The 25,498-nt window shown below is 38.6% G+C and overlaps 1 protein-coding gene across 3 annotated transcripts; it reads left to right on the top strand.

Annotated features, from left to right (window-relative positions):
- The first annotated feature begins 5,124 nt into the window (after nt 1-5,124).
- ZNF527 (zinc finger protein 527) lies at nt 5,125-20,261 on the top strand. 3 transcript variants are annotated; one of them, XM_065899403.1, is made up of 6 exons: nt 5,125-5,193; nt 6,832-6,953; nt 7,966-8,040; nt 9,386-9,502; nt 10,144-10,239; nt 17,893-20,261. In XM_065899403.1, exons 4-6 carry the CDS (start codon nt 9,439-9,441, stop codon nt 19,464-19,466), a joined length of 1,734 nt encoding a protein of 577 aa, XP_065755475.1. In that variant the 5' UTR covers nt 5,125-5,193; nt 6,832-6,953; nt 7,966-8,040; nt 9,386-9,438; the 3' UTR covers nt 19,467-20,261. The 3 variants fall into 3 exon arrangements, with proteins under 3 accessions (XP_065755475.1, XP_065755474.1, XP_065755476.1); XM_065899402.1 differs by lacking the exons at nt 5,125-5,193; nt 6,832-6,953 and having other exon boundaries at nt 8,008-8,040; nt 9,386-9,512; nt 17,893-19,466; XM_065899404.1 differs by lacking the exons at nt 5,125-5,193; nt 6,832-6,953; nt 10,144-10,239 and having other exon boundaries at nt 8,008-8,040; nt 9,386-9,512; nt 17,893-19,466.
- The last annotated feature ends 5,237 nt before the right edge of the window (nt 20,262-25,498 follow it).

Raw genomic sequence — 25,498 nt, 5'->3', positions numbered from 1 at the left:
GGGCTCCCTGCTTTGGGAGCGTGGGGTCTTAACCAGTGGACCACTACGGAAGTCCCGGTGTGACTTTTTGTGTGTTAATAATTATTAAAATGTTAGAGGCATTTGTTATTTTAATCAACTGGGTACTAATAATTATAATAACTAAATCTTTAAGAAAACTTTGACACAGAGCATTTTAGTCACAGGATAAGAATTAAATTTCATTTTTGTTGCAGAGAAGTAAAACAAGACTTAATAAAAGATTTTTGAGGATAAGCAGTTGTTACATTAAGACAAAATTGAGTGATGAAAGTGGAGTGGAAATGATTTCAAGTAAAAGGTACCATGCAAAATTTCTAAATGTTAAAAAAGAGGGCTTCCCTGGTGGCGCAGTGGTTGAGAGTCCGCCTGCCGATGCAGGGGGCGCGGGTTTGTGCCCTGGTCCGGGAGGATCCCACGTGCCGCGGAGCGGCTGGGCCCGTGAGCCGTGGCCGCTGAGCCTGCGCATCCGGAGCCTGTGCTCCACAACAGGAGAGGCCACAACAGTGAGAGGCCCGCGTACCGCAAAAAAAAAAAAAAGAGCTTGCTCGTGTGTGTTTAATGAATGATGAAGATATCTAGCCTATTGAAAACATGCTAGAAATTATATCTTTGCATTATTTAAACTTATGAAAACATTGTAGGTGTCACCTTAAAAATGTAAAAGGGAGTACATTATTTTTAAAAATTGTTTCACGGGGAATGTAGCAAAACATATGAAAGACCACTGCTCTGATAAAGGAAGATCAAGCTTAGTAAATGATGTGTCAAGGTATACCATCACAGACATGTATGCTATTGAGAAGTAAATAAGGTTGACCCCTGTACCACACCAGCTATCTGAACTTTCATAAGTTGTCACACTTCTGATACAAAGGAAATTACATAGTTCTTGGCTCTTAAAAGTTACCCATTAAATTTAAATTCTCTTCCCTAGAAATTAGTAGTGGGTTTTATATGTACCTGGATTTGACAATCACAAATTTTGGTGTGGGAGGTTCTTCACTAGCGTTAATGTTAGGGTATGAATGCTTTCCAAACATCTCAGTAAGCCGTGTCTAATAAGCCCTGGTAAAATCGTGCTTTATTCTTCACTCCACAGGGTTCTATAAAAACATTCTAGGGCAAAGAATACGGATGGTCAATTAAAATAACTAAGACAAGAAGTCGTTCTTGGTTTCTTCATTCTCAATTTTACTTCATTCTCAATTCAAAGAAGAACTACTGCCTTCAAATAAGAAACAAGTGAAAAAACAGAGCTTATAAATACAGAGTACAGTTTGGTGGTTGCCAGGGGCAGGGTGTGGGGGTTGGGCAAAATGGGTGAAGGGGATCCGTTATAAAATAAATCATGGGGATGTAATGTACAGCATGGTAACTATAGTTAATAATACCGTATTGCATATTTGAAAATTGCTGAGAGTAGATCTTAAAAGTTCTTACCATAAGAAAAAAAATTTTTTTGTAACTATGTATGGTGATGGATGTTAACTAGACTTACTGAAGTGATCACTTTGCAATACTTACAAATATCAAATCTTTCCATTGTGTACCTGAAACAAATGTAAAAGTCAATTATACATCAATAACTAATATACATAATAGTCTACAAAACAAATCACATACCATGATTCTCACACTTGTTAGGATACTGAGGACTATGACATCATGAGGGCAATTAGTGGTTCACCATGAAATATTTATATTTGATAATAAGTAAAGTTGGGGAAATATATATTCATTATAAAAATTACAACAAAATAGGTAAAAACATCAGTGCATCGAAATAACTACATATTAAACTAGATGTAAACTATTTCAGAATTTGTATCGCTTTGTTATTAAGACACTATTACTAAATATGAGCCAGATTTTGTTACCTACTAGGATTCCTTTATAAGGAAGTAGAAACATTGTTAAGAAAAGTTCCTGGGAAGAAAAATAACTTGGAAAGTTATATTAATTTATTTTCCAGCAAATTTTAAAACGCTCATGTGCTGATTACTTCCCTGTTGTTGTTTCAGCTCCAAGCATGTCTTTCTCTTATTCTGTGATGCGAGGGCTGGAACTCTGACAAAGACATTTCCTATTCTCCCTTGCTAGTTAGCTTCCTGTTATAGTTTGCCAATGGAGGCATTAAAGGGATTTTGGGAGACAGAAAGGGAGAAGGAACCCGCTTCCTATTTTCCAGTTTTTTTAGTATCTCTCTAGCAGCATCTAGATATATCTAGTATATCTCTAGCAGAATCTCTCTAGCTTGCCTGTAGAATCTTTCTGCTTTCCCAGCACCAGTACCAAACCTAGTTAACAGCCAGCCTGACACCCCTCTTCAGAGCTTTTAGGTTCTAGTAAATCCATCTCTTCCCCTTTGTTCCCCAAGCTCTAGGGTTTAGCTGCTTCCTGAAGTTACAAATCTCTCCCCTTTTTGCTCTTTGAGGCCTTCCTTCAAAATTGTGTAATCAATTTCCTGTAATTAAATCTTCTGTTTGAAATTCCCAGCATAGTTCTGCTTTCTTGATTAGACCCTGATAAACAGAGTCCTACGACAATTTCTTTGAGCAGTACACTTAGTTGACATACTTTGAGGACCACAGCCGTACTCTACTGGAGATGACTGGGCTCAAACCAGTGTTGGACTTGGTGGTATGAGACAAGAAAAATAAAGGACAAAAAGTCTTCTTACGATCAATTACTGACATATGAAGAGATAGTCATACATACAGTTTCTCTGAAGGTACACCTTACCAGTCAGGAAGTATCTTAAATTTCTAGCACTTTAGAATGAAACATCCAAGAAGATCTCTAACCTGCGTGATAGTTAAGTCCAGGGAAGAGCCGTGTGATGTATTTGTCAAGCACCAAACCACAATTATTATCCAAAGAATTCTTTTTTTTTTTTTTTGGCTGTGTCGGGTCTTAGTTGTGGCATGTAGGATCTTCGTTGAGGCATGCACGATTTTTCATTGCAGCGTGGGCTCTTGTGACGTGAGGGCTTCTCTCTAGTTGTGGCATGCAGACTTTCTCTCTCTAGTTGTGGCACATGGGTTCCAGGGCACGTGGGCTCTGTAGTTGTGGCGCTCGGGCTCCAGAGCATGTGGACTCTGTAGTTTGAGGCACGTGGGCTCTCTCGTTGAGGCACCCCAGCTCAGCAGTTGTGGTGGGCAGGCTTAGTTGCCCCACAGCATGTGGGGTCTTAGTTCCCTGACCAGGGATCAAATCTGCGTCCCCTGAATTGGAAGGCGGATTCTTTACCACTGGACCACCAGGGAAGTCCCATCTTCCAAAGAATTCCTAACTGGTAAATTTCCCATTAAAGCAACCCAACTATTAAATGTTTGTGGAGCCTTAAAAAATAATTGCTTGCTTTCTTCTGAATGTAACAACAGTTTCACAGAGTAAAGTGCAAATCACTTTAGTCCTAGTAGCCAGACTCCCCTTGTCCAAGACTCTGGGGCTTTAGCTATTTGAGGGCTCTTTCTCGGGAGGGGATTGGAGGGAATCTCCAAGGATGTGTTCTTATTTCAAGAACTTCCCTTTGCTTCCACACACCCCCACTTACCGAGATCTTGACTTGGGTGCACCTTCCAGATCTTCCAAGGTTTGGGGAAGAATGTTGGTTTGTTTGGAACCTTCACTGACAAAGACTCTCTCCTTGACCAAACTTTTAGTCAGACTCCTCTGAACCCTCTTCTTAACTAGGCTTCAACCTTTGGGCTTCAATGTTTGTCTTTGCAACACCCACTTTTAGCAAGAATTCTGTCATGTCAGTTTAGCATGAGTTCTTGATATCTGATCAGTCTCAATATCTAATTAAATTCCTCATCCACCCAGGTGGTATCTGATCACTCTGGCCAGCCCTCAGCAAGAATCCTGTTGGTCAGTATAGTGAGAATTCCTCCCTACCCTTTACGTCTCCTCTTTGTAATTTTCCATGAACTGACCACCCCCCAACCCCAACTTGCTCCTTGCCTATAAATCCCCACTTGTTCTTGCTATATTTGGCATTGAGCCCAGTTCTATACTGAAGTCTCTTTCTCCCTATTGCAATATTTCCTGGATTAAAAAAAACAAAACAAAACAAAAACCCCTCAACTACTGTTCAGCTCTGGTTTTCTTTAACATCACTCAGGGGTTCACATTCTTTCCTCCTGACTGTGGACAGTTTTTCTTAAAGCTGGGCCCTAATTAAAGTTTTAAAGTGAAAAGGAGAAACAGCAATAAACCCCAGAGCTGTTGGCTACAACATTATAAATGGCTTTGGTGCAAATGAGCATCTTCCTACAACTGGAATATAATTACCCTCTGTGCCTGGCATCACATATGGGGCAATCAGAGAAGGGATAGTAAAAATGAGGATAACACTGACCCCACCCATGGCCGGAGGTGAGGGGTTGGGTGGGGGTGGGAGAACAGTTAGACCTGGAGACAGGCACACACACAGACACACAAACACTCTTCTCCCACGTACTCAACCCTAAAGACAAGCCCAGAAACACCGCCCATTATGGGTAAACTCCTGCGATCTCTGGGATAAGAACACAGTTACAGAAACGTTATGCCCAAAGTCAGCCACAGTTCTTCACACACCCACAATCACTCTCCCATTCTTGGCGGGACAGACCCACAATCTGTCACACAACGACCCACACTCACGGGCGTGACTGAAAATACAGAAGCTCACTACACCGACAGAACCCGTCGCCCCGTAGTGAGCAAGCACAAAAGTGTGCAGCGACAGTCACACACACAAACCGCCCCACCTGAGCATTCAATAACAGTCACGGACGTGCACAGCTTCACCACTCCCTCACACACAGTAGCCCAGAGTCATCTGAGTGCCCAAGATCGCACACAGCGTTCCGGGTACCCGCACCTGCGGCCTCGGTCACCTGTAGCGCAGGCGCGATGTCGAGGCGTGTCTCGGGGCCCTCTGGGAAATGTTGTTCTTTCCGCAAAGAGGCCGAGGCGCAAAGCGTTCTGGGGCTCGTGGTCCGCGTGGTCGGAAGGAAAAGCTGAGTCGTTAGTGCAGGTTCCTGCAGCTGGAGTTTACCCAGCGGAGCTCGGTGTCCCGCGCGCCTCAGTCCCCGCCCCGCTCCGCCCCGCAGGGGATTCTGGGAGGCGACGTCGCCGGTCTCGGGTCGCTGGGCGTGTTTCCAGAGCCAGCGGCGCTGGGAGGTGAGTAGGGCCTGGCTGAGCGCGAGAGCCAGAGGGCAGGGCCGGGCTTGGGGTGGACCGGCAGGGAACGGGGTGGGAACCAGGAGGGCGCCGCCGAGGAGACTGTGTGACAGGTTGCGGGTGTGACAGGGTGTGATCTTCTGTGTCACCGTGTATGTAATTGTGCGCGACTGTGACCGTCTGTCTCCGGTATAAAACTCCGAGTCTATGTGTGTTTGTGCGTGACTGTCTCCGCAGGTGTAACTGTGTTATTGTGTATGGGTTTGTGAGAGATTGCGGGTGTGACTTTGTGTGTGTGACTGTGTTTGACCCCTTGTCCCTGTGGATATAACTGCGTTTGAATGTGTGTGACAGAAGGTGTCATTACGTGCCCATGACCATCTATATCTGCAGGTATAATTTTGTGTAATTGTGGCAGGATGTGTGACTTTGTGTGGTATGTCCCTATGCATGAGATTGTGTGTGACTGTCTCTCTGTTGGAGTAACTGTGTATCGTCATCTCTATCTTTGTGTTAATACCACTGTGTATGTATGCGACATTACAGTCGCAATTATGTGACCATATATATGTGTGTGATTGGGTGAGAATTTGTATGTGTATGTCAGACCTAGTGTGTGATTGTGAGACACAGAAAGATTAAAATTACTCACCCATTCACACAGTTACTAAATGACAGAATCAGGACTTAAGCCCAGGCAATTTGGCTCCAGAGGCCTTGCTTTTAATTGCTAAACTCTCTTGATCTTTCCCACGCTGTGAGGGTGAAAAATGGGGGCCCTGAGTTCTGAGGGTGTTGGAGAGTATTGTCTGTGGTCTTGGACTAGGACCCTTCTGGACATAGAACTTAACCTGGGTATCTCTGTTTGGTCCCCTTGTGAGTAACAGAACCCAATCTAAAGACACTGTGGTGAAACCATCCTCATATTGGCTGCATTTGGGGGAGGAAAGCCCAACCTGAAAGGCCAGTCTTCCTCTCCTTAGGCCATGGAGTTTGAGATTTTAGGTTTGTCCTTGTCAAAACTCTTCCATGTCTGGTGCTGAGAGAGGCTGATCCCTGGCTCTTTTTCTCACATACCAAGTGAACTAAGTGTTTGGTTCTGACTTCATGTAATAAAGAAAAATGCTCTCATTTCCTTTTCAACTGTGTGTGTAAAATCTAAGTGGCAATAAGGGTGGCACTTCTCTATGCCAGGAGTTGGCTCAAGCAATCTTGACAGTGAGGAAAGGTTCTGACAGTTGGGTTGATTTGCCCAAGGTCACATAGCCAATGAGGAAAGGAATGGAGAGTCAGTGTGTGTCTGGGGGTCTATATAAAGCACAAGTCTTTCACAGCACCTTTCAGTGACTGATGGTTCATCTCAAACTTGAAAAGTATTATTCAAATGATACACAGCGATTTGAAACAGCAATTTAAAAGCTATTTTTTTAATGCAGGTGCTACTTAGAGCTCCCGGGTGCTGAGAAGACTTCACTGATTCTCCTCTTGGGTTGCAAAGGCTTTTATAAACAAATTCAAGCTGCATTACATTAAGGAAATAATTTTCTTACAGATTGAGTTGATTAGTGCAGAGTAGCCCAGAATTAGGGGGTTGTATATCTTAAATTCTAAGTCAAACACAACTATCTTTGTTTTCAGAGTGAAGAAATGTTGGCGCTGAGAAGACAAGGAACTTGTTTCAGGCTGTGCAGTTTCTTGTTGGTTTGGTATTGAAATTTGTCAATGTTTGCCTCAGGCTGAATTTCTGTGGAGTAATAGAGGTAACACCTGCCACCTCCGAATATGCTTCTCTGAAAAACATATAGCATTGATTTCTCAGGTTATGCTGAATATTTCCCATACAAACATTGTGGTCTCTTGAAAGAGGACCAGTTTTTGAGCCACACTGCAGTTTGACTCATGACTTTGAGTTAGCTGTTTAAGCTTTTTGAACCTCAATTTCACTTGGTGGTAAAATGGGGATAATAATACCTACCTTTGCAGTTTTGTGAAGATTAAATAAGATAATGATATACACAACATGTGTAACATTGCTATTTATATTAAAGGAGCCACAGTAAGATTTATTTATTTGTTTATCAAATATGTTTTTAGCACTTACAGTGGTTCTGGCATTATTCTAGCACTAGAGATATACCAGTGAACCCAACAAATCCTGGCTGTCTTAAATCTTATACTGTTGTTTGGGAAGACAACAGTTAACAGGAAAAAAAAAATAACATGTCCAATGATGTTAAATGCTAAGAAGAAAAATAAATCAAGATAAGGAAAAATAATAACTGGGAAGGAGATTCCCTTTAGGTAGAATAGGGAGGTCCCTCCAATGTTGTTAACAATTGAGCACAGATATGAAGAGAGGGAATGGGCCGTGTCCAGGCAGAAGGAAAAGCCAAGGCCACAGCCTTGAAAAAGGAGTGTAGACAATGTTTGAGGAACTATAAGGAAATCTGTATGCCTGGAGTAGGGTGAATAAGGGGGAGAAGAGTGGGAAATGAGGTCTAAGGGGCAGCCAGGGCTAGATCATAAATTGTCTTATTGGTGATAGAATGGACTTTAGATTTTGTTGAGTTCAGGCTGTGTGTCCTTAATATCAGTCAGGAGTTCAGGGGTTAAGTTCAGCTTTGGCCTTTTTTCTCAGATCTTGGAACAGGGTAGGGCTGGCCCATGTAAAGAAACTAGAGACCATAAAGGGGCAAAAAACTCTGTGAGTCTCAGATCAGCAACATAGGGCTGCTCTGCCATTTTTTTTCTTGTTTAACTCTCCCTTCTCAGGACTTTGTTCTCCAAAAGAGAAAATTGAAGAAGGAAGGAAGAATGGCTGTTGGACTATGTAAATCCATGTCCCAGGTAAGTTGATGTTTTCACTTTGTTTCCAGAAATTCCACATCATTTTTCAGGACTTTGGGACCTCAGAGAGAGTCACAAGTAGCCCAGTGAGCGCACTCTTCACTTCTCTCTCTCCACTATTTGTTCATATAATCCTTCTACAAAACATTTAGTTGCTATTTTTACTCAGTGTTGTGCTTAAATGTATGGTGGAACAGAACTTTTCCTCTTTAGATGAATCACGATTTGTTGTGTTGGAGATGAATGCAAGTGAAATAAAGGATGGAGTGTGATTATCAAATAGGGAGGTCAAGGATGGCTTTTCTGAGAAAGTGACAGTTGAGCAAAAAAAAACCTGAGTGAAAGTAGGGAGTAAGCTTTGTGGAGATCTGGGAAGAGCTTTAAAAAAGTAGAAGGAATAGCAAGTACAAAGTTACTGTGTTGGGAGCATGTTTGATGTGTTCCAGGGATGGCAATAAGCCAGTATCCTCAGACAGAAATGTGCACTGTGAGATTAGAGCAGTAGCTGGGGACCAAATTATGCAGGCCCTTAAAAGTCATGACCAGAACTTTGATTTTTGTTCTAAAGGTGAAGGAGAACCATTGGGGTATTTGTGATGTGATTTGATTTATGTTTTAAAAGGAAAACAAATAGCAGAGAAGTAACAGTGGAAGGAGGGAGGCCAGTCAGGAGACTGCTGCAATAATCCAGGTGGGAGGTGATAGCTGCCTGGACCATGGTGGTGGTGGCATTGGAGCTGGTGAGGTTCTGGGTGTATATTGGAGATATAAAATATGGGATTTGATCAGGGATTGGTTGTGGAGTATGAGAGGAAAAAAGAAATCATGAATGACTACAAAGATTTTTGACCTGGGCAATTGTGTAAATGGTCATGCCATTTACTGAGATGGGAAGACAGGGTGGGATGAGATAAGAATCAAGAATTGAGTTCTAGATATATTAAATTCAAAAGACCTTTTGGATATCCAAGTAAAGTATTGATTATATATCTAGAGTTCAGGACTGGAGATGTGAATTTGAGAGTCATTAGTGTATTTAAAGCCATGGGACAGGATGAGATTATCTTGAGGGTAGGGTTGTGGCGAATGTAGATAGGAAAGAGGTCCAAGGACTGAGCTTAAGGCATTCAATATAAGAGGCTGACAAGAAGAGGAGGAATCAGCAAAAGAGACTAAGAAGGACTGATGTAGAAGGAAAACCAGGAGAGTGTGGGTCCCATGAGTCAATAGTAGAAAGCATTTCAAGGAGATGATCAACTGAGTTAAATTCTTCTGAGAGAGACTGAGGAAGATGCTAGGACCATATGGGAGTACTTGGCAAACAGCATTTTTTAAAAAATTTCAGGGTTTGGTGACCTTCAGGGATGTGGCTCTAAATTTTTCCCAAGAGGAGTGGGAATGGCTGGACTCATCTCAGAAGGATTTGTACAGAGATGTCATGTTGGAGAACTACAGGAACTTGGTATGGCTTGGTAAGGATATGTATCCCCCATAATTCAAATCTTCCCTATGAGGTGTTTATGCTTCCTCCATTGGGAATATCTAGGGCATCTTAAATGCTTAGCTGGATTTCTACTTCGTGTTCCCAGGAAATTATTCAAAGTAGTTCCATAGAGTTATAAATGAGTATAGTTCCCTTTGCTCTAGAAAGATGGTTTGGGATAGCAGCATTAGTATGGCGTGGACATTTTTTTAATTGCAGATTATGGGGTCCCACTATAGACCTACAGATTCTGGGAATAGGCCTAATAGTCTGGGTTTTAATGAGCTCTCCAAGTGGTTCTGATACCCATTAAAATTTGAGAACCACTGTGGCTTCTGATTCGGTAGGTCTGGTTGGGGCAGCCTGAGAATTTGCATTTCTAATAAGTTCCTAGGTGATGGTTCTTCTGCTCTAGTACTTTGAGAACTGCTGCTATGAAAGAAGCTTTGTCTGTCTCATTCTCCATTCAAACATCTTTCCATTCTCTGGCCCTTCCTCTAATGTGCTTTCTTGCCTAATGACCAAGAGATTGAGTCTGAGTCTGAAACAGCAATAGCAAGTTGATTTGTTTATCTATCTGTCTGTCTTGCTGGCTCTCATTTTTCTTCTCCTGTAAACAGGACTTTCCATTTCTAAGCCCAACATGATCTCCTTATTGGAGCAAGGGAAGGATCCTTGCATGGTGGAGAGAGAGATGTCAGATGGTCAATATGCAGGTGAGTGACGGGGAACAGAGAGGGCTGTTGTAAGGTGACAGCACAAGTGGTCATAAGAAGACTGCCCTGCATTTGAGGAGGCTGTCCTGGGCTTCAGGGGGTCATTTCCTCTCTATTTATATCAAGTTATATTCTCAATAATATTTCTACCTCTACCCTGAATCTTGTTCCTTTTAAGTTCTTCTTTCCCCTTTATGGATAGAGTTATATACATTTCTAGATTTCTTTTTAGAGTTTTTATTTTTATCAAAGTTATTATCAAAGTTATGCATGCACATTGGTTGAAGAGACAAGTTGTTTTATAAGGCTTATTCCTTTAAAAAAGGAGGGCTCTTGCCCGCTTCCCAGTTTCCCTCTCCCTAGAGGGATCCACTTTCTTTACTTTTGCAGCTTCTTTTGGTGTCTCCTTCACGTCTCTAATAAATATGTTTATGTTGCTGTTTCTTGATTGTTTTTTTCAGGTTTAGTCCTCATCCAGTATCTTCACTAAGAAAATAAGAATTTAGTACTTTCTTATCCTGAATCCAACATGTGTGTGAGCATGCACGCGCACACACACAATTTCTGTCTTCCTATCTCACTGATACCATAATTTTTTAAGTTTTATTTATTTTTTAATTGAAGTGTAGTTGATTTACCACGTTGTGCCAATCTCTGCTGTACAGTAAAGTGACTCAGTTATACACATATGGACATTCTTTTTTTTAATATTCTTTTCCATTATGGTTTATCACAGGATATTGAATATAGTTCCCTGTGCTGTAAGTAGGACCTTGTTGTTTATCCATCCTATATGTAATAGTTTACATCTGCTAATCCCACACTCCCAGTTCTTCCCTCCCCCACCCCCTCCCTCTTGGCAACCACAAGTCTGTTCTCTATGTCTATGAGTCTGTTTCTGTTTTGTAGATAGGTTCGTTTGTGCCATATTTTTAGATTCCATATATAAGTGATATAATATGGTATTTGTCTTTCTCTTTTTGACTTATTATGGTAATCTCTTAGTTGCATCCATGTTGCTGCAAATAGCATTATTTCATTCTTTTTATGACTGCATAGTATTCCATTTTGTGTGTGTGTGTGTGTGTGTGTGTGTGTGTGTGTGTGTGTGTGTACCACATCTTCTTTATCCTTTCATCTGTAGATGGACATTTAGGTTGTTTCCATGTCTTGGCTATTGTGAATAGTGCTTCTATGAATATGAGGGTGCATTTATCTTTTTGAATTATAGTTTTGTCCAGGTATATGCCCAGGAATGGGATTGCTGGATCATATGGTAATTCTATTTTTAGTTTTCTGAGGAACCTCCATACTGTTTTCCATAGTGGCTGCACCAACTTACATTCCCACCAGCAGTGTAGGAAGGTTCCCTTTTCTCCACACCTTCTCCAGCATTTGTTATTTGTAGACTTTTTAATCATGGCCATTCTGACTGTTGTGAGGTGGTACCTCATTGTAGTTTTGATTTGCATTTCTCTAATAATTAGTGATGTTGAGCATCTTTTCATGGGCCTGCTTGCCATCTGTATGTCTTCTTTGGAGAAATGTCTATTAAGGTCTTCTGCCCATTTTTCGATTGAGTTGTTTGTTTTTCTGTTGTTGAATTGCACGAGCTGTTTGTATATTTTGGAGATTAAGCCCTTGTCACATCGTTTGCAAACATTTTCTCCCATTCCATAGGTTGTCTTTTGGGTCTTTTTAATGGTTTCCTTGGCTGTGCAAAAGCTTGTAAGTTTGATTAGGTCCCATACCAATATCTTAATTTTTATTGAAACACTGTTCAGTGTTTACATTATTATGGCTATTAAGTGCTAGTCGTAGCTGTACTGTGCATATACCAAGGTTACTTTTTCTGTACTTTTTCTTTTTCTTAGCATTAATAATTATCTGGGGTTTTGTCTGTTTTTTCCCTTAGTTTTCTATGTACATATTCCTAACTCAATTCTTAACTCCCGATCAATTGTTTAAATCTCTTAAGACACTCAGACACATTAGGTTATCTATTGATTTTACCTTCTTGGAGAAATCTCTCCAGAGTCTTCAGATATGCTTCACTCTAGACAAATGGCTCATTACATTTGCTTGCATTCTATTTGGGTTTATCTAACGTTTTCTCATGATTAGATTGAGGTGGTGCATTTTTGAAAAGAGTGCCACAGAAATAATGTTGTATCCTTCTCAGTGAGTGCATCATACCAAAGGATTGATAATATTGATATATCTTATTATCAGTGATGTTAATTTTCATCACTTGGTGAAGGTGGTATCTGCCTGGTTTCTCCATTGTAAAGTTACTATGTTTCTATTTATAATTAATAAATATTTGGGGAAGATACTTGATACTATTCAGTTTCTTCTGAAACTTTTGCCCACTAATTTTAGCATCCACGGCCCTGTTGGATCTAGTCTGCAACAGTTACCACTGTTGTGGTATTGACCTAATGTTGACATTTTTATTTCCTTCTTTTATTTACACATATTAACTAGGATTGTTCTGTCTGGAAGAGCTGTTTCACCTCTCCCATTTGTTTATATATTAGAATATTTCTTCATATTTATGGAATGATGGGTTTTTTTTTTCCTAGGAGTTAAAACTACTGTATCATTATTTTGTTGCTCAAAGTGTTTCAGCTTTGACCATTTAGATCTTCTTCAAGTTGGTTCCTATGACCTTTTAACATGCCCCACTTCGTGGTTCCAGGTGTTCCAGGTTCATCTTGTTTTCCTTTCCCCAGCCTTGAATCAACCACTTCTCCAAGGAGCCCTGGTTCCTTTTATTGGGAAATGATGTTTAGAACCAAGGTCTGGGTACTAGGTGTACTTATTGCTACTGGAAGTGATTTCTTCTAGGCCCTCACAGCAGACTGAGCTGGAAAATATATATATGTATACCAACACACACTTTTAGACAGACACACTTTTATATTTATTTCTGTCTTTATTTTTTTTAATACATTAAATTATTCATTTATATTGATACCTTGATTTTAGTCCTACCCTCCACAGCGTTTATCATAGCCTTTCTCCTTTACTTATTTGTAATTTCTTCTTCTGACAGTGAGAAGCAATGTATTTAATTATTTCCTCCATTTAAGTGTACACACAAAGTAGTTTCAGAATTTCTAACCTATTCCTCTGTGAGAAATAAATTTACTAAGTAGATTACATTATTTGTGTTTAGGTACAAATGTACTTTTTTAGTCTTAAGTATTCAGTCAAAAACTATTTTCCAGAGTTACTTAGGTTAGTTCTTCTAGGTTCATTTGTTTCTGTTGATTCCTACTACATCCTGGTTGATTTTACTTTTTTTTTTGTATCTGAAACATTACTATGCTCCTAAGAATCAGACCTTTACAAGAATGTATCCTTAGAAAAGTGTTGCTCCCTCCTCATCCTTACTGTCTTGTTTCTGTTCCCTACTTCTTCCTGCCCCTTTCTTACCCACCCCTTGTAGACCACCAGTCTTTATTTTCAGGTTGGTCCTTTTTATGTTTCTTTTACACAAATGAGCAGATATACCTGTAGTTGCATTTGCTCTTTTCACTTAGCTATAACGACATGATTTGAACTGCGAGGGTCCACTTATATGCGAATTTTTTCAATAAATACTTACTACATGATCCGAGGTAGGTTGAATCCATTGATGCTGAACTGCAGATTCGGAGGGCTGACTGTAAAGTTATACCCATAGCCCCTGTATTGTTCGGGGGTCAGCTGTACAGGAAATCACTCCATATGAGTTCATGGAGAGCTTCCTCATTTTTCTGACAGCTGCAGAATACTCCATTCTGTGGATGTTATGGTAATTTATTGAATACTCTATAATGTGTGAACATTTAGGATGTTTGCAGTAGTTTACAATTACAGACAATGCTGCAATAAATAACCTTGTAAATATGTATGTTCCTGTTGTTGAGGCTTTATTTTCAGGGTTGTTTTGTAGATGTAGGATTGCTAAGTAAGTGCATATGTAGTTTAGGAATTGACAAATTCCTCCCCAAAAATGTTGTACCTGTCTGCTTTTTATATTAGTTTCTTACGGCTGCTGTAACAAATTACCACAAATGTAGTGGCTGAAAACAACACAAAAATATTATCATACAGCTCTGGAGCCAGGTCAGAAGTTCAAAATGGGTCTCACAGGGCTAAAATCAAGATGTTGGCAGCCTGCCTTCCTTCTGAAGGCCCTCGGGGAGAATCTGTTTCTTGCCTTTTTATGCTTTCTTTAGGGCCTTTATCATCTGTTTATTTTCAACTTTGTAAAATCACCTTGTTTTAAACGTGAGCTTTATATGCAGTATAGAATTGAGTTTTGCTTTGTGAACCAGTCTGGATATCATTTCAATTTAATAGGTGAAAGTCCAACCATGTTTTTAATATGTTTGGGCTTAATTCTGTACATTGTTTTGTGTTATATTTTCTGATTTTTACAGTTTTTAAAAAAGACTTTAGCTTGTCTGTTTTCCTAGGCTTTTTTTTTGGTCGTGTAATACTATAGTTTTTATAATAATTAGAAAGATTCTTCTTTTGTTCTAGTGCCTTCACGGTTATAGGGCTCTGTTTCTTTAGACAGTATTTATTCCTTCTATTACTTGATTGGTCAGCTTTAAAAACTAGCCTTTGATTTTTTCACCTGTTACAGATGTGTCAATAAGTAACCTTATTATACTCCCCACCTTGTTTTCCCAAATTTTGTTACTTGTATGCTTTTTACATTGTCCAGGCATATTATATTTACATGCTCTTGTGTCACATTTATCCCAACCTTTCCTTTTGTCTTAATTCTGTAGTTATATATATTTAGTGTTTTCCACTAAGTCATTTTGCTGAAATTTCTCTGGATTGGCTGAAATCTGTTCTCTAGCAGTTTCCTCAAAAAGAGTTCATGCAAACAATGTCCCCCTAAGCTCTACCTTGTTCATAATTGGCCATTCTTTTCTTAAGTTGCTTATAGCATAGTATTGGTGTTGAATGTTGTTACAAAGAAGTCTGATGCCAGCTTGATATTTTCCCTTTATGTATAAGTGTCTTTATATTTTGTTCTGATCTCCTAGATGGGTACAGGTTAGGGTACGGCTGCGGGTTAGGGTTAGGGTACGGGTTAGGGTATGGTTTATGGTTAGGGTACGGGTTATGGTTAGGGTACCGGTTAGGGTCAGGGTATGGGTTAGGGCTAGGGTACGCTTTAGGGAGAGGGTATTTATTAAACCTCTCCCACTCTCTAGATATCACTTAGCACGTAAAGGTATATTATTCGGGGTCCAGCCATGGAGAAGACTTTAGACACTAGGATAAGAGAAAGAACACACACATTATAAATAAATCACATTAGGGTTTTGTTTCAAACCTGTACATTAAAACACTAGTGCTTAGGAAATCTAATGGAGGCAGAAGCAGTAAAGGGTAGTTTTATGGGAATAACATCACAGATTTTCTGTAGAATACACAGATTTTGACTGGTTAGAAAGTCAAGGAGGGATGCTTTTGTTCTGAAGACATAAACCCTCTTCTAAATTGAGCTGTTATTGGAAGTTAGAAATTTTTTGTTGCTGTTGTATTGCTTTGTGTTTTCATGATTATTCTGCTTGCATCTCCCTTGTTAAACCTTTGATTTGGGGAAGAGTGCCATTACTGGAAATGATTTTACAGAATTCTCAAAAACAAAAGGAAATGGTTCTCACCTAAATATTAAGCAATAATCTCTATACTGGTGTACTAACAGAATTATGATTCAGGGATAATAATTCTATGAAATGTAATTAAACACACAATATATTTTTTTCTTTTAAATTTCCATTGTTACTTTTTTAAAGTACAGTTGTAATTCAAATTCTTTGTAACAAGTGGAATTTAAAAAGATTAAAGGAAAAGATAATATTTTACCACTTGCCATTCTTTCCCACTCCCTGAAACGACCAGCATAAATGTGTAGCTTTCTTATTTTATCCAGGTGTTCTATACATCTGGAACATCATGTTTCTCACTGTATAAAAACAGATTTAGCTCTCACAATTTTTTTTTTTTTTTTTTTTTGGCGGTACGCAGGCCTCTCACTGTTGTGGCCTCTCCCGTTGCAGAGCACAGGCTCCGGACGCACAGGCTCAGCAGCCATGGCTCACGGGCCTAACCTTTCATTTTAAAGTCATTTTATCAGGACATGTTTTAGTCTTGACCATTTTGGGTCACTTTTTCCTGGTAGATATGTTCTCTATCAGGATGGAGAGTCAAGTTTTTATTTCTGGAAGTATCTTTTTCTTTTTTTACTGATGAAGTTAAAAATATAGGAAAGTATAGAGAATAATATAATAATATAGTAAAGGATTTCCTATTGATAAACAATTTTTGTATTTCTGAATTGCATACTTCATCATGTGTATTATTTATTTAATATACTGCTTGATTCAATTTTTTTTTTTTGCCGTACATGGGCCTCTCACTGCTGTGGCCTCTCCCGTTGCGGAGCACAGGCTCCGGACGCGCAGGCTTAGGGGCCATGGCTCACGGGCCCAGCCGCTCCGCGGCATGTGGGATCTTCCCGGACCAGGGCACGAACCCGCGTCCCCTGCATCGGCAGGCAGACGCTCAACCACTGCGCCACCAGGGAAGCCCCAATTTTTAATATTTAAGAATTTTGCCTGTTATCCATGAGATTGGTCTGATATAAGAACAGTGAAATAGATCAGTGGAACAGTGAAGAATGTACAAAAATACACCCATGTATATATGAGAATTTAGTATTAGATAAAAGTAGTTTTTCAAATTAGTGGTGTAAAAAGATTTTCTTAGAAGTTATAGATAATATTTGTATAATATTGGGTTTTGGAAAGTCTTTCTTTTTTTTTTTTTTTTTTTTTTTTTTGCGGTATGCGGGCCTCTCACTGTTGTGGCCCCTCCCGTTGCGGAGCACAGGCTCCGGACGCGCAGGCTCAGCAGCCATGGCTCACGGGCCCAGCTGCTCCGCAGCATGTGGGATCTTCCCAGACCGGGGCACGAACCTGTGTCCCCTGCATCGGCAGGCGGACTCTCAACCACTGCGCCACCGGGGGAGCCCTGGAAAGTCTTTCTTAAAATGACATAAAGGCCAGGCTCTATAATGAAAAAATTGGAAGATTTGAGTTCATACAAATTTTTTAAAAATTTTATCAGAAGCATTATAAATCAAGATGACATGTGACAATAAAATTATAAATGAAGATGACATGTGATTTGAGGGAGAAAAATGCTCAAAAGCCTTAATGTCTTAAATTTATAATGACTTCTATAAATCACTTAAAAGAAATGCCAGTGTAATTAAAATATATGCAAAGTACCTGAATAAGGAATTCACCAAAGAAGAAACCACAAAATATATAAAAGGTACATAAATATATATGAAAATGCTCAATTTTATAATCATAGAATTGCAAATTAAAACAATAATGAGGTACTCTTTACTTGTAAGGGCAAATATTTTTAGAATGATGTTAGCCAGTGTGAATGGGTTCAAAGACATATTTCATGTTGCTGACAGGAATGTAAATTGATAAAAAAAAAGTCATAACCATGACTTTCTCCCCTCTTTCCTCCAAGTAAATTCTTTAATTTCTTCTATAACAGTTGTCTTTCTCCTTGGAAGGGTAAAAAGGAGACATTTGCTTTCTTGATATTTTTCAGAATGGGACTCTTTGTATGAAATCAAGGCATTATCTCCAAAATGGTACATTGATGAAGAGGAAATATCCCAGGGGATGATAATGGAAAGACTTACAAGTTATGGCCTTGAATCCTCCAGCTTCAGAGAAGCCTGGAAATATGAGGGTGAATTTGAGCAGCATCAGGGAAATCAGGAGAGCCATTTCAGGCAAGTGACAACTCTTAAGGAAATCTCTGCCATGAAAAGAGACAATGAATATAATAATTCTGAGATAAATGTTCTCTTGAACTCAGTACTTTTAACACAACAGAGAGTTCCCACAGTAGAACAAGTACATAAATTTGATATTTATGATAAAATGTTCCCCCCAAATTCAGTTCTAACTGAACATAAAAGACTACATGCTGAGAAGGAATCTTTGATAGGTAATGAATGTGAAGAATTCAACCAGAATACATACCTTAGTAAAGATGCAGAAATTCCTCCTGGGGAGAAACATTACGAAAGTAATGATTTTTCAGATCTCTTAAGTTTCCACTCATTACTTACTCAACATCACACAACTCATCTTGGAAAATTATCCCACGGATACGTTGAATGTGGTGCTGCTTTTAGCTGTTATTCGTTCTTTACTCAACCTCAGAGAATTCACAGTAGAGAGAAACCATATGCATGCAATGACTGTGGAAAAGCCTTTAGCCATGACTTCTTTCTCAGTGAGCATCAGAGAGCTCATACTGGGGAGAAACCATATGAATGTAAGGAATGTAACAAAGCTTTCAGACAGAGTGCACACCTTGCTCAACATCAGAGAATCCACACTGGAGAGAAACCCTTTGCATGCAATGAATGTGGGAAGGCCTTTAGCCGTTATGCCTTCCTTGTGGAACATCAGAGAATTCACACAGGAGAGAAACCATATGAATGTAAGGAATGTAACAAAGCCTTCAGACAGAGTGCACACCTTAATCAACATCAGAGAATTCACACTGGAGAGAAACCCTATGAATGTAATCAATGTGGAAAAGCCTTCAGCAGACGCATAGCCCTTACTCTGCATCAAAGAATTCACACAGGAGAGAAACCCTTTAAATGTAATGAATGTGGAAAGACCTTTGGCTATCGCTCACACCTTAATCAACATCAGAGAATTCACACTGGTGAAAAGCCGTATGAGTGCATCAAATGTGGGAAGTTTTTTAGGACTGACTCACAACTTAATCGACATCATAGAATTCATACTGGAGAGAGACCTTTTGAATGCAGTAAATGTGGGAAAGCCTTCAGTGATGCTTTAGTTCTAATTCATCATAAGAGAAGTCATGCAGGAGAGAAACCCTATGAGTGTAACAAATGTGGGAAGGCCTTCAGTTGTGGCTCATACCTTAATCAACATCAGAGAATTCATACTGGAGAGAAACCTTATGAATGTAATGAATGTGGGAAGGCTTTCCATCAGATCTTGTCCCTTAGGCTACACCAGAGAATTCATGCTGGAGAAAAACCCTATAACTGTAATGAATGTGGGAACAATTTTAGCTGTGCTTCAGCTCTTCGACGACATCAGAAAATTCATAATAGAGAAGCTCTCTGATTATGTATAACAAGTATAAGAAAGAAAACATTTAGTCACCATTCAGTCCTTATTAAATAAATATCAGTGAATTCTTCAGTTAGTAATTCTATGAATGTAGTACCTATGGAGAAGCCTTCAGTTCATGAGCATCCCTTATTTGAAATAGCCTGAGTAGTAGACATCTGTTACTTTTGAATCTGTTCTGTACCCTATTTGAGACTTATCTCACCCTTAATGCATATCATTCTGATGAAATTGTTTAATCAGAAAGAACAGTAGATTGGTCATAGGCAGGCCAATTATTTTCTTCAACCTCATGATGGATAAGGGATTTACAAATGGCCCTGTCTAGACCAGTAGAGTCCTAGGGGGTCATTGTTATGGGTAGTAAGAAAAGATTTTTTTTTCCCCACCCCAGAATTGCAAGTTTCAAGGATTTAGTAAGGTTAAAAACTCACCAGTAGCCTTTTTGCCACCACATGAAGAAAGCCTTCCCAGGATAAATCTAACACAAAGGAAAACTGAGGTCAGAGACAGAAATCTGAGGATGCTGTTTGATCTTCTGTATCCAATCATGTCTGAAGTCTACACCGTCTTTTACTTTTTCATTTTTGTGATCCAATAAATTTTCTTTTTTCTGCTTATGTTAATTTGACTTGGGTTTTTGCCTCTTGGAATCAGAGTCCTGACTCATACACCCCATGTTTGCTACACATGTGAGAAAGCCTTAATCTTTTATATGGCATAATTGTTTATCCTGAGGATAAGCCTCATAACAAGTATATGAAAGTTAAATACACAGCCTTCATAAAGCTGAGAGGATTGTTACATTTTATTTGTTGATAAAAACTAATTTAGTATTCATTAGTCTGTTTCACAATAAGGAAGAATTTTTAAAAATTCACTTAGTGAAACTTATTACCAGACTTTCTCATAGGGAATTAAAATCATTTGTGGCAGTGACTCACTATACACCTTTAAAGTAAGATTGGCCAGCTAAGAGAATAATGGATCCATCAGTTTAATGAATGGCTCTTCATCTTAAAGGAATTATTCGATTTTCTACTTTCAGCGTGGGTTTAAACATATCATGTGATAGAATAAGATGGAATTGTAAATGAGGTCTTTTGTGGGTGGGTTGTAAACTTGGTTTAAGAAGTTTATAGATAACTTCTTTGGAACGAGACATATTAGACAAGACATTGCTGGCAGACAAAAAGAATGAGCCATTTTCAACTAATGGTTAAATAAAGCAGTTGGAGCCTAAAATTTTTAGAGTATAAATCATTACTATTCAGAGTAATGAGGAACAGGAGGGTGTGGGGCAGTATATTCCTGCTTTATCTGAGTGTATATACGAAGGTAAACTTTAATATGGAGACGTTGCCACTTTGAAGAGTTAGAACCAGTTATAATCTTGGGCATTGTCTGGAGAGCATCTATAAAAACAGATCAGGACAAATGAATTATGAAAAGGTGAAGGATTTACATGTGTATATATGTGCGTGGAGCAAAACAATAACTACTAATATAATTTCTTTAATAGTCAATTTATACTTATAACTAATAAAAATCTGAAAATTATTTTTCTTAAATATTAAGACAAATTCCCTTTGAACAACTTAAATTACAGACCTAGTATAATTGAATACTTCAAACCTTGAGCAGAAACAAATATAATGGTTTTAAAACACTGCCAAACTTGCATTATATCTAATCTAAAATAATAATCATAAGCTAAATTCATGTAATCATTCCTTTATTCTCATATTTTCTGGAGGTATAGGAACACTTATTTGAATATGTTCTAAGGGTTTAGTTATAACTTACATCAGAAAGCTCCTCAGGGTTACTCGTTACTCTAAACTTACTAAGCTTAAAGGAAAAGAAATAATGACTCAGACCAGTGATGAGTCTGAGTTGTTCACTAATTGATTCTTGATCTAAGTATGGCACCTGATTTCTTCCTCCAAGGTGATATAAACCCAAGCCACTGATTCTGTTTTTACAGTTAAACTTCACTTGTAATGTTGATAAAATCTGTTACACCCATGCCTTTAGCACAGGTGTTTGTACTTTACAATCTGATGTTTCTCCTCACAATGAGGTACCTAAATTTTGTTTATCTGCAACTATACAATCCATTGTCTTATTGTGATATACTGACTTGATCTTTTAGCATTATAACTCATGCTTTATTAGTATGTTATAGATATTAGGACTAGCTAGAGATTTCCTATCCTAAGAGATAAGAGTTTGAGTCTGTTTAGTTAATTATCTTTAGGACATGAACTAATCCATTTAGGACTCACTGGTTAAACCTTTTCCACTTGGTTGAGTGTGATCAATGGCAATGAATTTTTGGATTTCTTTTTTAATCTGGTTATTGTGCTGACCGTATCTTTCTGCCTTGTTACAGTTTATGCAGTTTTTGCTTGTCACATAGAAGAGTTTTCTTTATTTACTCTTGCTTAAGTAGAAGGTTTGTATTTGTGTGTTTATGTGTATGTGTTTTATTTAAAATTTTTGTATTGAGCACCTATTCTGTTGCAGGCTTTGGAGGTAACAGTTGTGAGTTAAACAGACAAAAATCCTTGCCTTCATAGAGCTAATTTCTAGAGAAGAAGATAGACAATAAAAAAATATATATATAAGTAAAACTTATACTATGTAAGAGTAACTTCTAAGGAGAAAAAGATGAAGGAAGAGCTGGGTGACCAGGTTGATATTTTAGATTGTGTGGCCAGGGAAGGCCTCTTTTGAAGTTAACTTTTGATTAAAGACCTGGGAGAGATGAGAGATCTGTCTATTCATGCTACATATATACACACATACACGTACACACATATACACATGTATAGCCCTTATCTACCTAACGGAAAGGAAATGCATATATGTATATGTATGTGTGTGTATATATATGTTTTATACTTTGTTCTTACTAAATTCTTTCTCATTTTATTATGCCTCTGTATTTGTGTATTGCATTTTAACATTTTTCCTTTTAGTCTCATGAACTCATGGCCTTCTACAGTCATAACACATTTTAATTATAATGTATATATATTTTTTGATGCTCAAATTATCAGAATTTAGCCATTGGGGCTACTTTAAGCTAACACCTTGCTCCCTTCAGCACTGCTGCCCTGACATCTCTGCAAGCAACTTTACTTTCTGGCAATAAAAGGATATTCCAGACCCATCCTAAATGTTTTCTGTCCAAAGTCATGAAGTTAGCTACCTTCCAAGGAATTTAGGGAGGGAGAAAACAGGCATATACTTTTGAAATGAGATAGGCTGGGACCTGGAACCTGGCACCCTTTGCTACAGTGCGTGCACCTGGACAAATGTCTCTTGGAGAAACAGAATACAAAAAAACTATATAGGACTAAAAATAACTGCATGCATGCATAGTTGGGGCAAATTATGAACAACAAGATACAAAAAGACCAAAAACCCAACTGCCACTTCTGAGGTGTCGAGGGCAAAATCAGGGTACTGCATATAATCCCTGCACACAGCACCAAGGAGGTGGGCCGACCACCTAAGCCACCCTTCCAGCCTGACCCTCACCCCATTTAGGGATCAGCTCACACCCCCACGCACACACCAAGAGTGAGCAAGGGCATCTGTTACTTGTTTTCTCTCCCTTGTGCTGCAGCATGAGTCCCAATAAAGACTTGCCTGAATTTCTCATCTGGCCTCATAGCAATTTCTATTGATTAAGGAGTCCAAGAACCTTGGTCAGGAACAGAAAGAGATTATGAAATCAGAAATAGAAGTTTTCAAATAATTTTCCTCAGCAAAAAGTCTTGCTAGATGGATTTGGGGGCCTGAGAAAGAGTCTAAAGTAAGACTGCATTTTCCTTATATACTATATTTTCTATTGTTCCTCTTGCCCAAGAAGAAAACGATGGCCCACAGTAGAGCTCATTTTAATAAGAAATATATATTAATTACTCTATAAAACTTGAAGTTGTTTTAGGATTTGTGAATATTGTTTCAATAACATTGTTAAAAAACAACCATTTGAAAATTGATAATTTAAAATTGCCTCGATTGATGTAAATGAGTCAAAATGGCTAAGCTTCTTCAGGTGTGTTAAAATTCCACTTGCTCTCTTCCTCCTAATAGAAGGTTTTCTTTCCTTTTAAAAGTATTTCAGACATCTCTTCCTGAGCAAATGCAAAGGCTTTTGTGATGTATTGATAGAAGTAAATTTTCCATGGAGTCCTGTACCCTTTTAGCAGTTACTGTATTTGGATGCTAGGACTGCACATGAATTGGGGGCAAATTTGCTGCTATTATGATTAGGTCCCTTTTAGAGACAGCTGGAAAAAATGTTTCCTTTTTAGAGCATCATTTCACATTGATTCTAGTTCTTAGAATATTTGCCGTACCCTACTTTATTCACAGAGCTCAGGACAGGGAGACAATAAATTGTATGATAGAGAAAAGCAGATTGCTTGAAAACATGAGTTGAGGCTACTTTAGTGACAGAAGAATGAGTCACTTTCCTGGTCAGCTTTCTTAAGGCATTTGCGTGGGGGAATTTCTCACATGTTCTTCCAGAAAGAGTAGTGGAAGTATCCACTCTTGATTATTGGCACATGTATAGTTGTTGGCATTAGACTTTCACATGGATGTCAGGTCTTTTAGTTGGGAGAACCTGAAAAGGTGATTATACTTCTTTCAGACTCAGTTTGGTTATCTGTAAAACTAAAATAATTACAGCCTTCCATGTTTTTGTGAGGATTACTTGACTGTAATATATGTAAACAGTTAACATGGCAATTATTAATGATGAAATTAAGTAGGAAGTTGAATTGCATGCCTGAGAGCCAGCTGCTTATATGAGACAGAATTGCAAATTCTGCCCGTGTCCTGTTTCCCAGTGTATGGAGTCTCAAACAGCCATGCTCCTAGCCCTTCTTTCTGATCCCGGAGAGGGAACTGCAGTTCCAGAGTCTCTTCGGAGCTCCCTGTTGGGATATATGGGGCTGTTAGGACTCTGCCTTCTATTAAAATAGAGGCCAGGAAGTGAATGGCTCTTGGTTTTTAAATTTTGCATTTATATTTTTGGACCTCAATTCCTAGTATATTACCAAAATTGTTTAGTCTAACACTCAGTTCTTGGTTCTTCCCCCTGTCGTTCCCAATTCCTCATCTCCCCCATGGGCACATACACATCTGTGTTTGGTATGCATCCTTAAATGTGTATATATCCCCTATCAAATAAGTCATGTTGTGTGTTTGAAATTTATATTATTGGTGTTATGCTATAAAAGTGTCACTTTTTTCTACTCAGTACTATATTTTGGATTGATCATGTTCTTCTGTGCACAGTGCTGTTATGCTATTCAGTGCTTCTAACATTTGCATAGTAATTCATAGTAAATGTTTACTACTTTTAATTTATTCATTTCTGCATACAACTCCTGGCTGGCGCAAAGAACATCCTGGTATGTGTCCCCTTGTGGACCTGAGCTAGGTTAGACTACTTGCTGTAGAATATTGTGCAAAGGATTTTTTTGCACAATGTTATAAGGTACAACCAGATTACTTTCTAAAATGGCTGCAACTATTTACATTCTCCCCAAGAGCACCTCTGTGTCCTTGTAAACACTTGATAAGTTTTATCTTCCTTGAATGTTTTAGTTTGCATTATTGTTATTGACTACTGGTGAGTTGAAGCTTATATCTCTATACTTCCTCATCATTTGGACCTTCTATCAAGTGGGTCTTTATTTTTTTAGCCATGTTTATCTCTTATCAAATAGGTCATCAAATCTATTTACAAAAGTTTAGTTAAAATGTACTTGTAAGTCCGTCTGGGCTTTAGGGTTTTTCTTCTTTTGAGGGGATGTTTCTATATTATTTCAGTGTATCAGATTTATTCAAATTTTGTTTCTTGTGCCAACTTTGGTATTTTATATTTTCTAGAAATGTATTAATTTTGTTTAGGTTGTCAAATTTGTTTGCAAGTAGTCATTCATAAGATTCTTTTATAATTATTCTAACTTCATTTGGATTCTTACTCATTTTCTCAT

The sequence above is a fragment of the Phocoena phocoena genome, chromosome 20 (assembly GCF_963924675.1).
Source record: "Phocoena phocoena chromosome 20, mPhoPho1.1, whole genome shotgun sequence".
In the NCBI taxonomy this organism is placed as follows: domain Eukaryota; kingdom Metazoa; phylum Chordata; class Mammalia; order Artiodactyla; family Phocoenidae; genus Phocoena; species Phocoena phocoena.
The sequence above is the reverse complement of the archived record's forward strand: the minus strand, read 5'-3'. Positions and strand labels throughout refer to the sequence as shown.

Coding starts and splice junctions, on each gene's coding strand:
- ZNF527 (XM_065899402.1), top strand. CDS start 8,008: ATGGCTGTTGGACTATGTAAATCCATGTCCCAG. Junction 8,041..9,385: donor TATGTAAATCCATGTCCCAG/GTAAGTTGATGT, acceptor AAAAAATTTCAG/GGTTTGGTGACCTTCAGGGA. Junction 9,513..10,143: donor CAGGAACTTGGTATGGCTTG/GTAAGGATATGT, acceptor TCCTGTAAACAG/GACTTTCCATTTCTAAGCCC.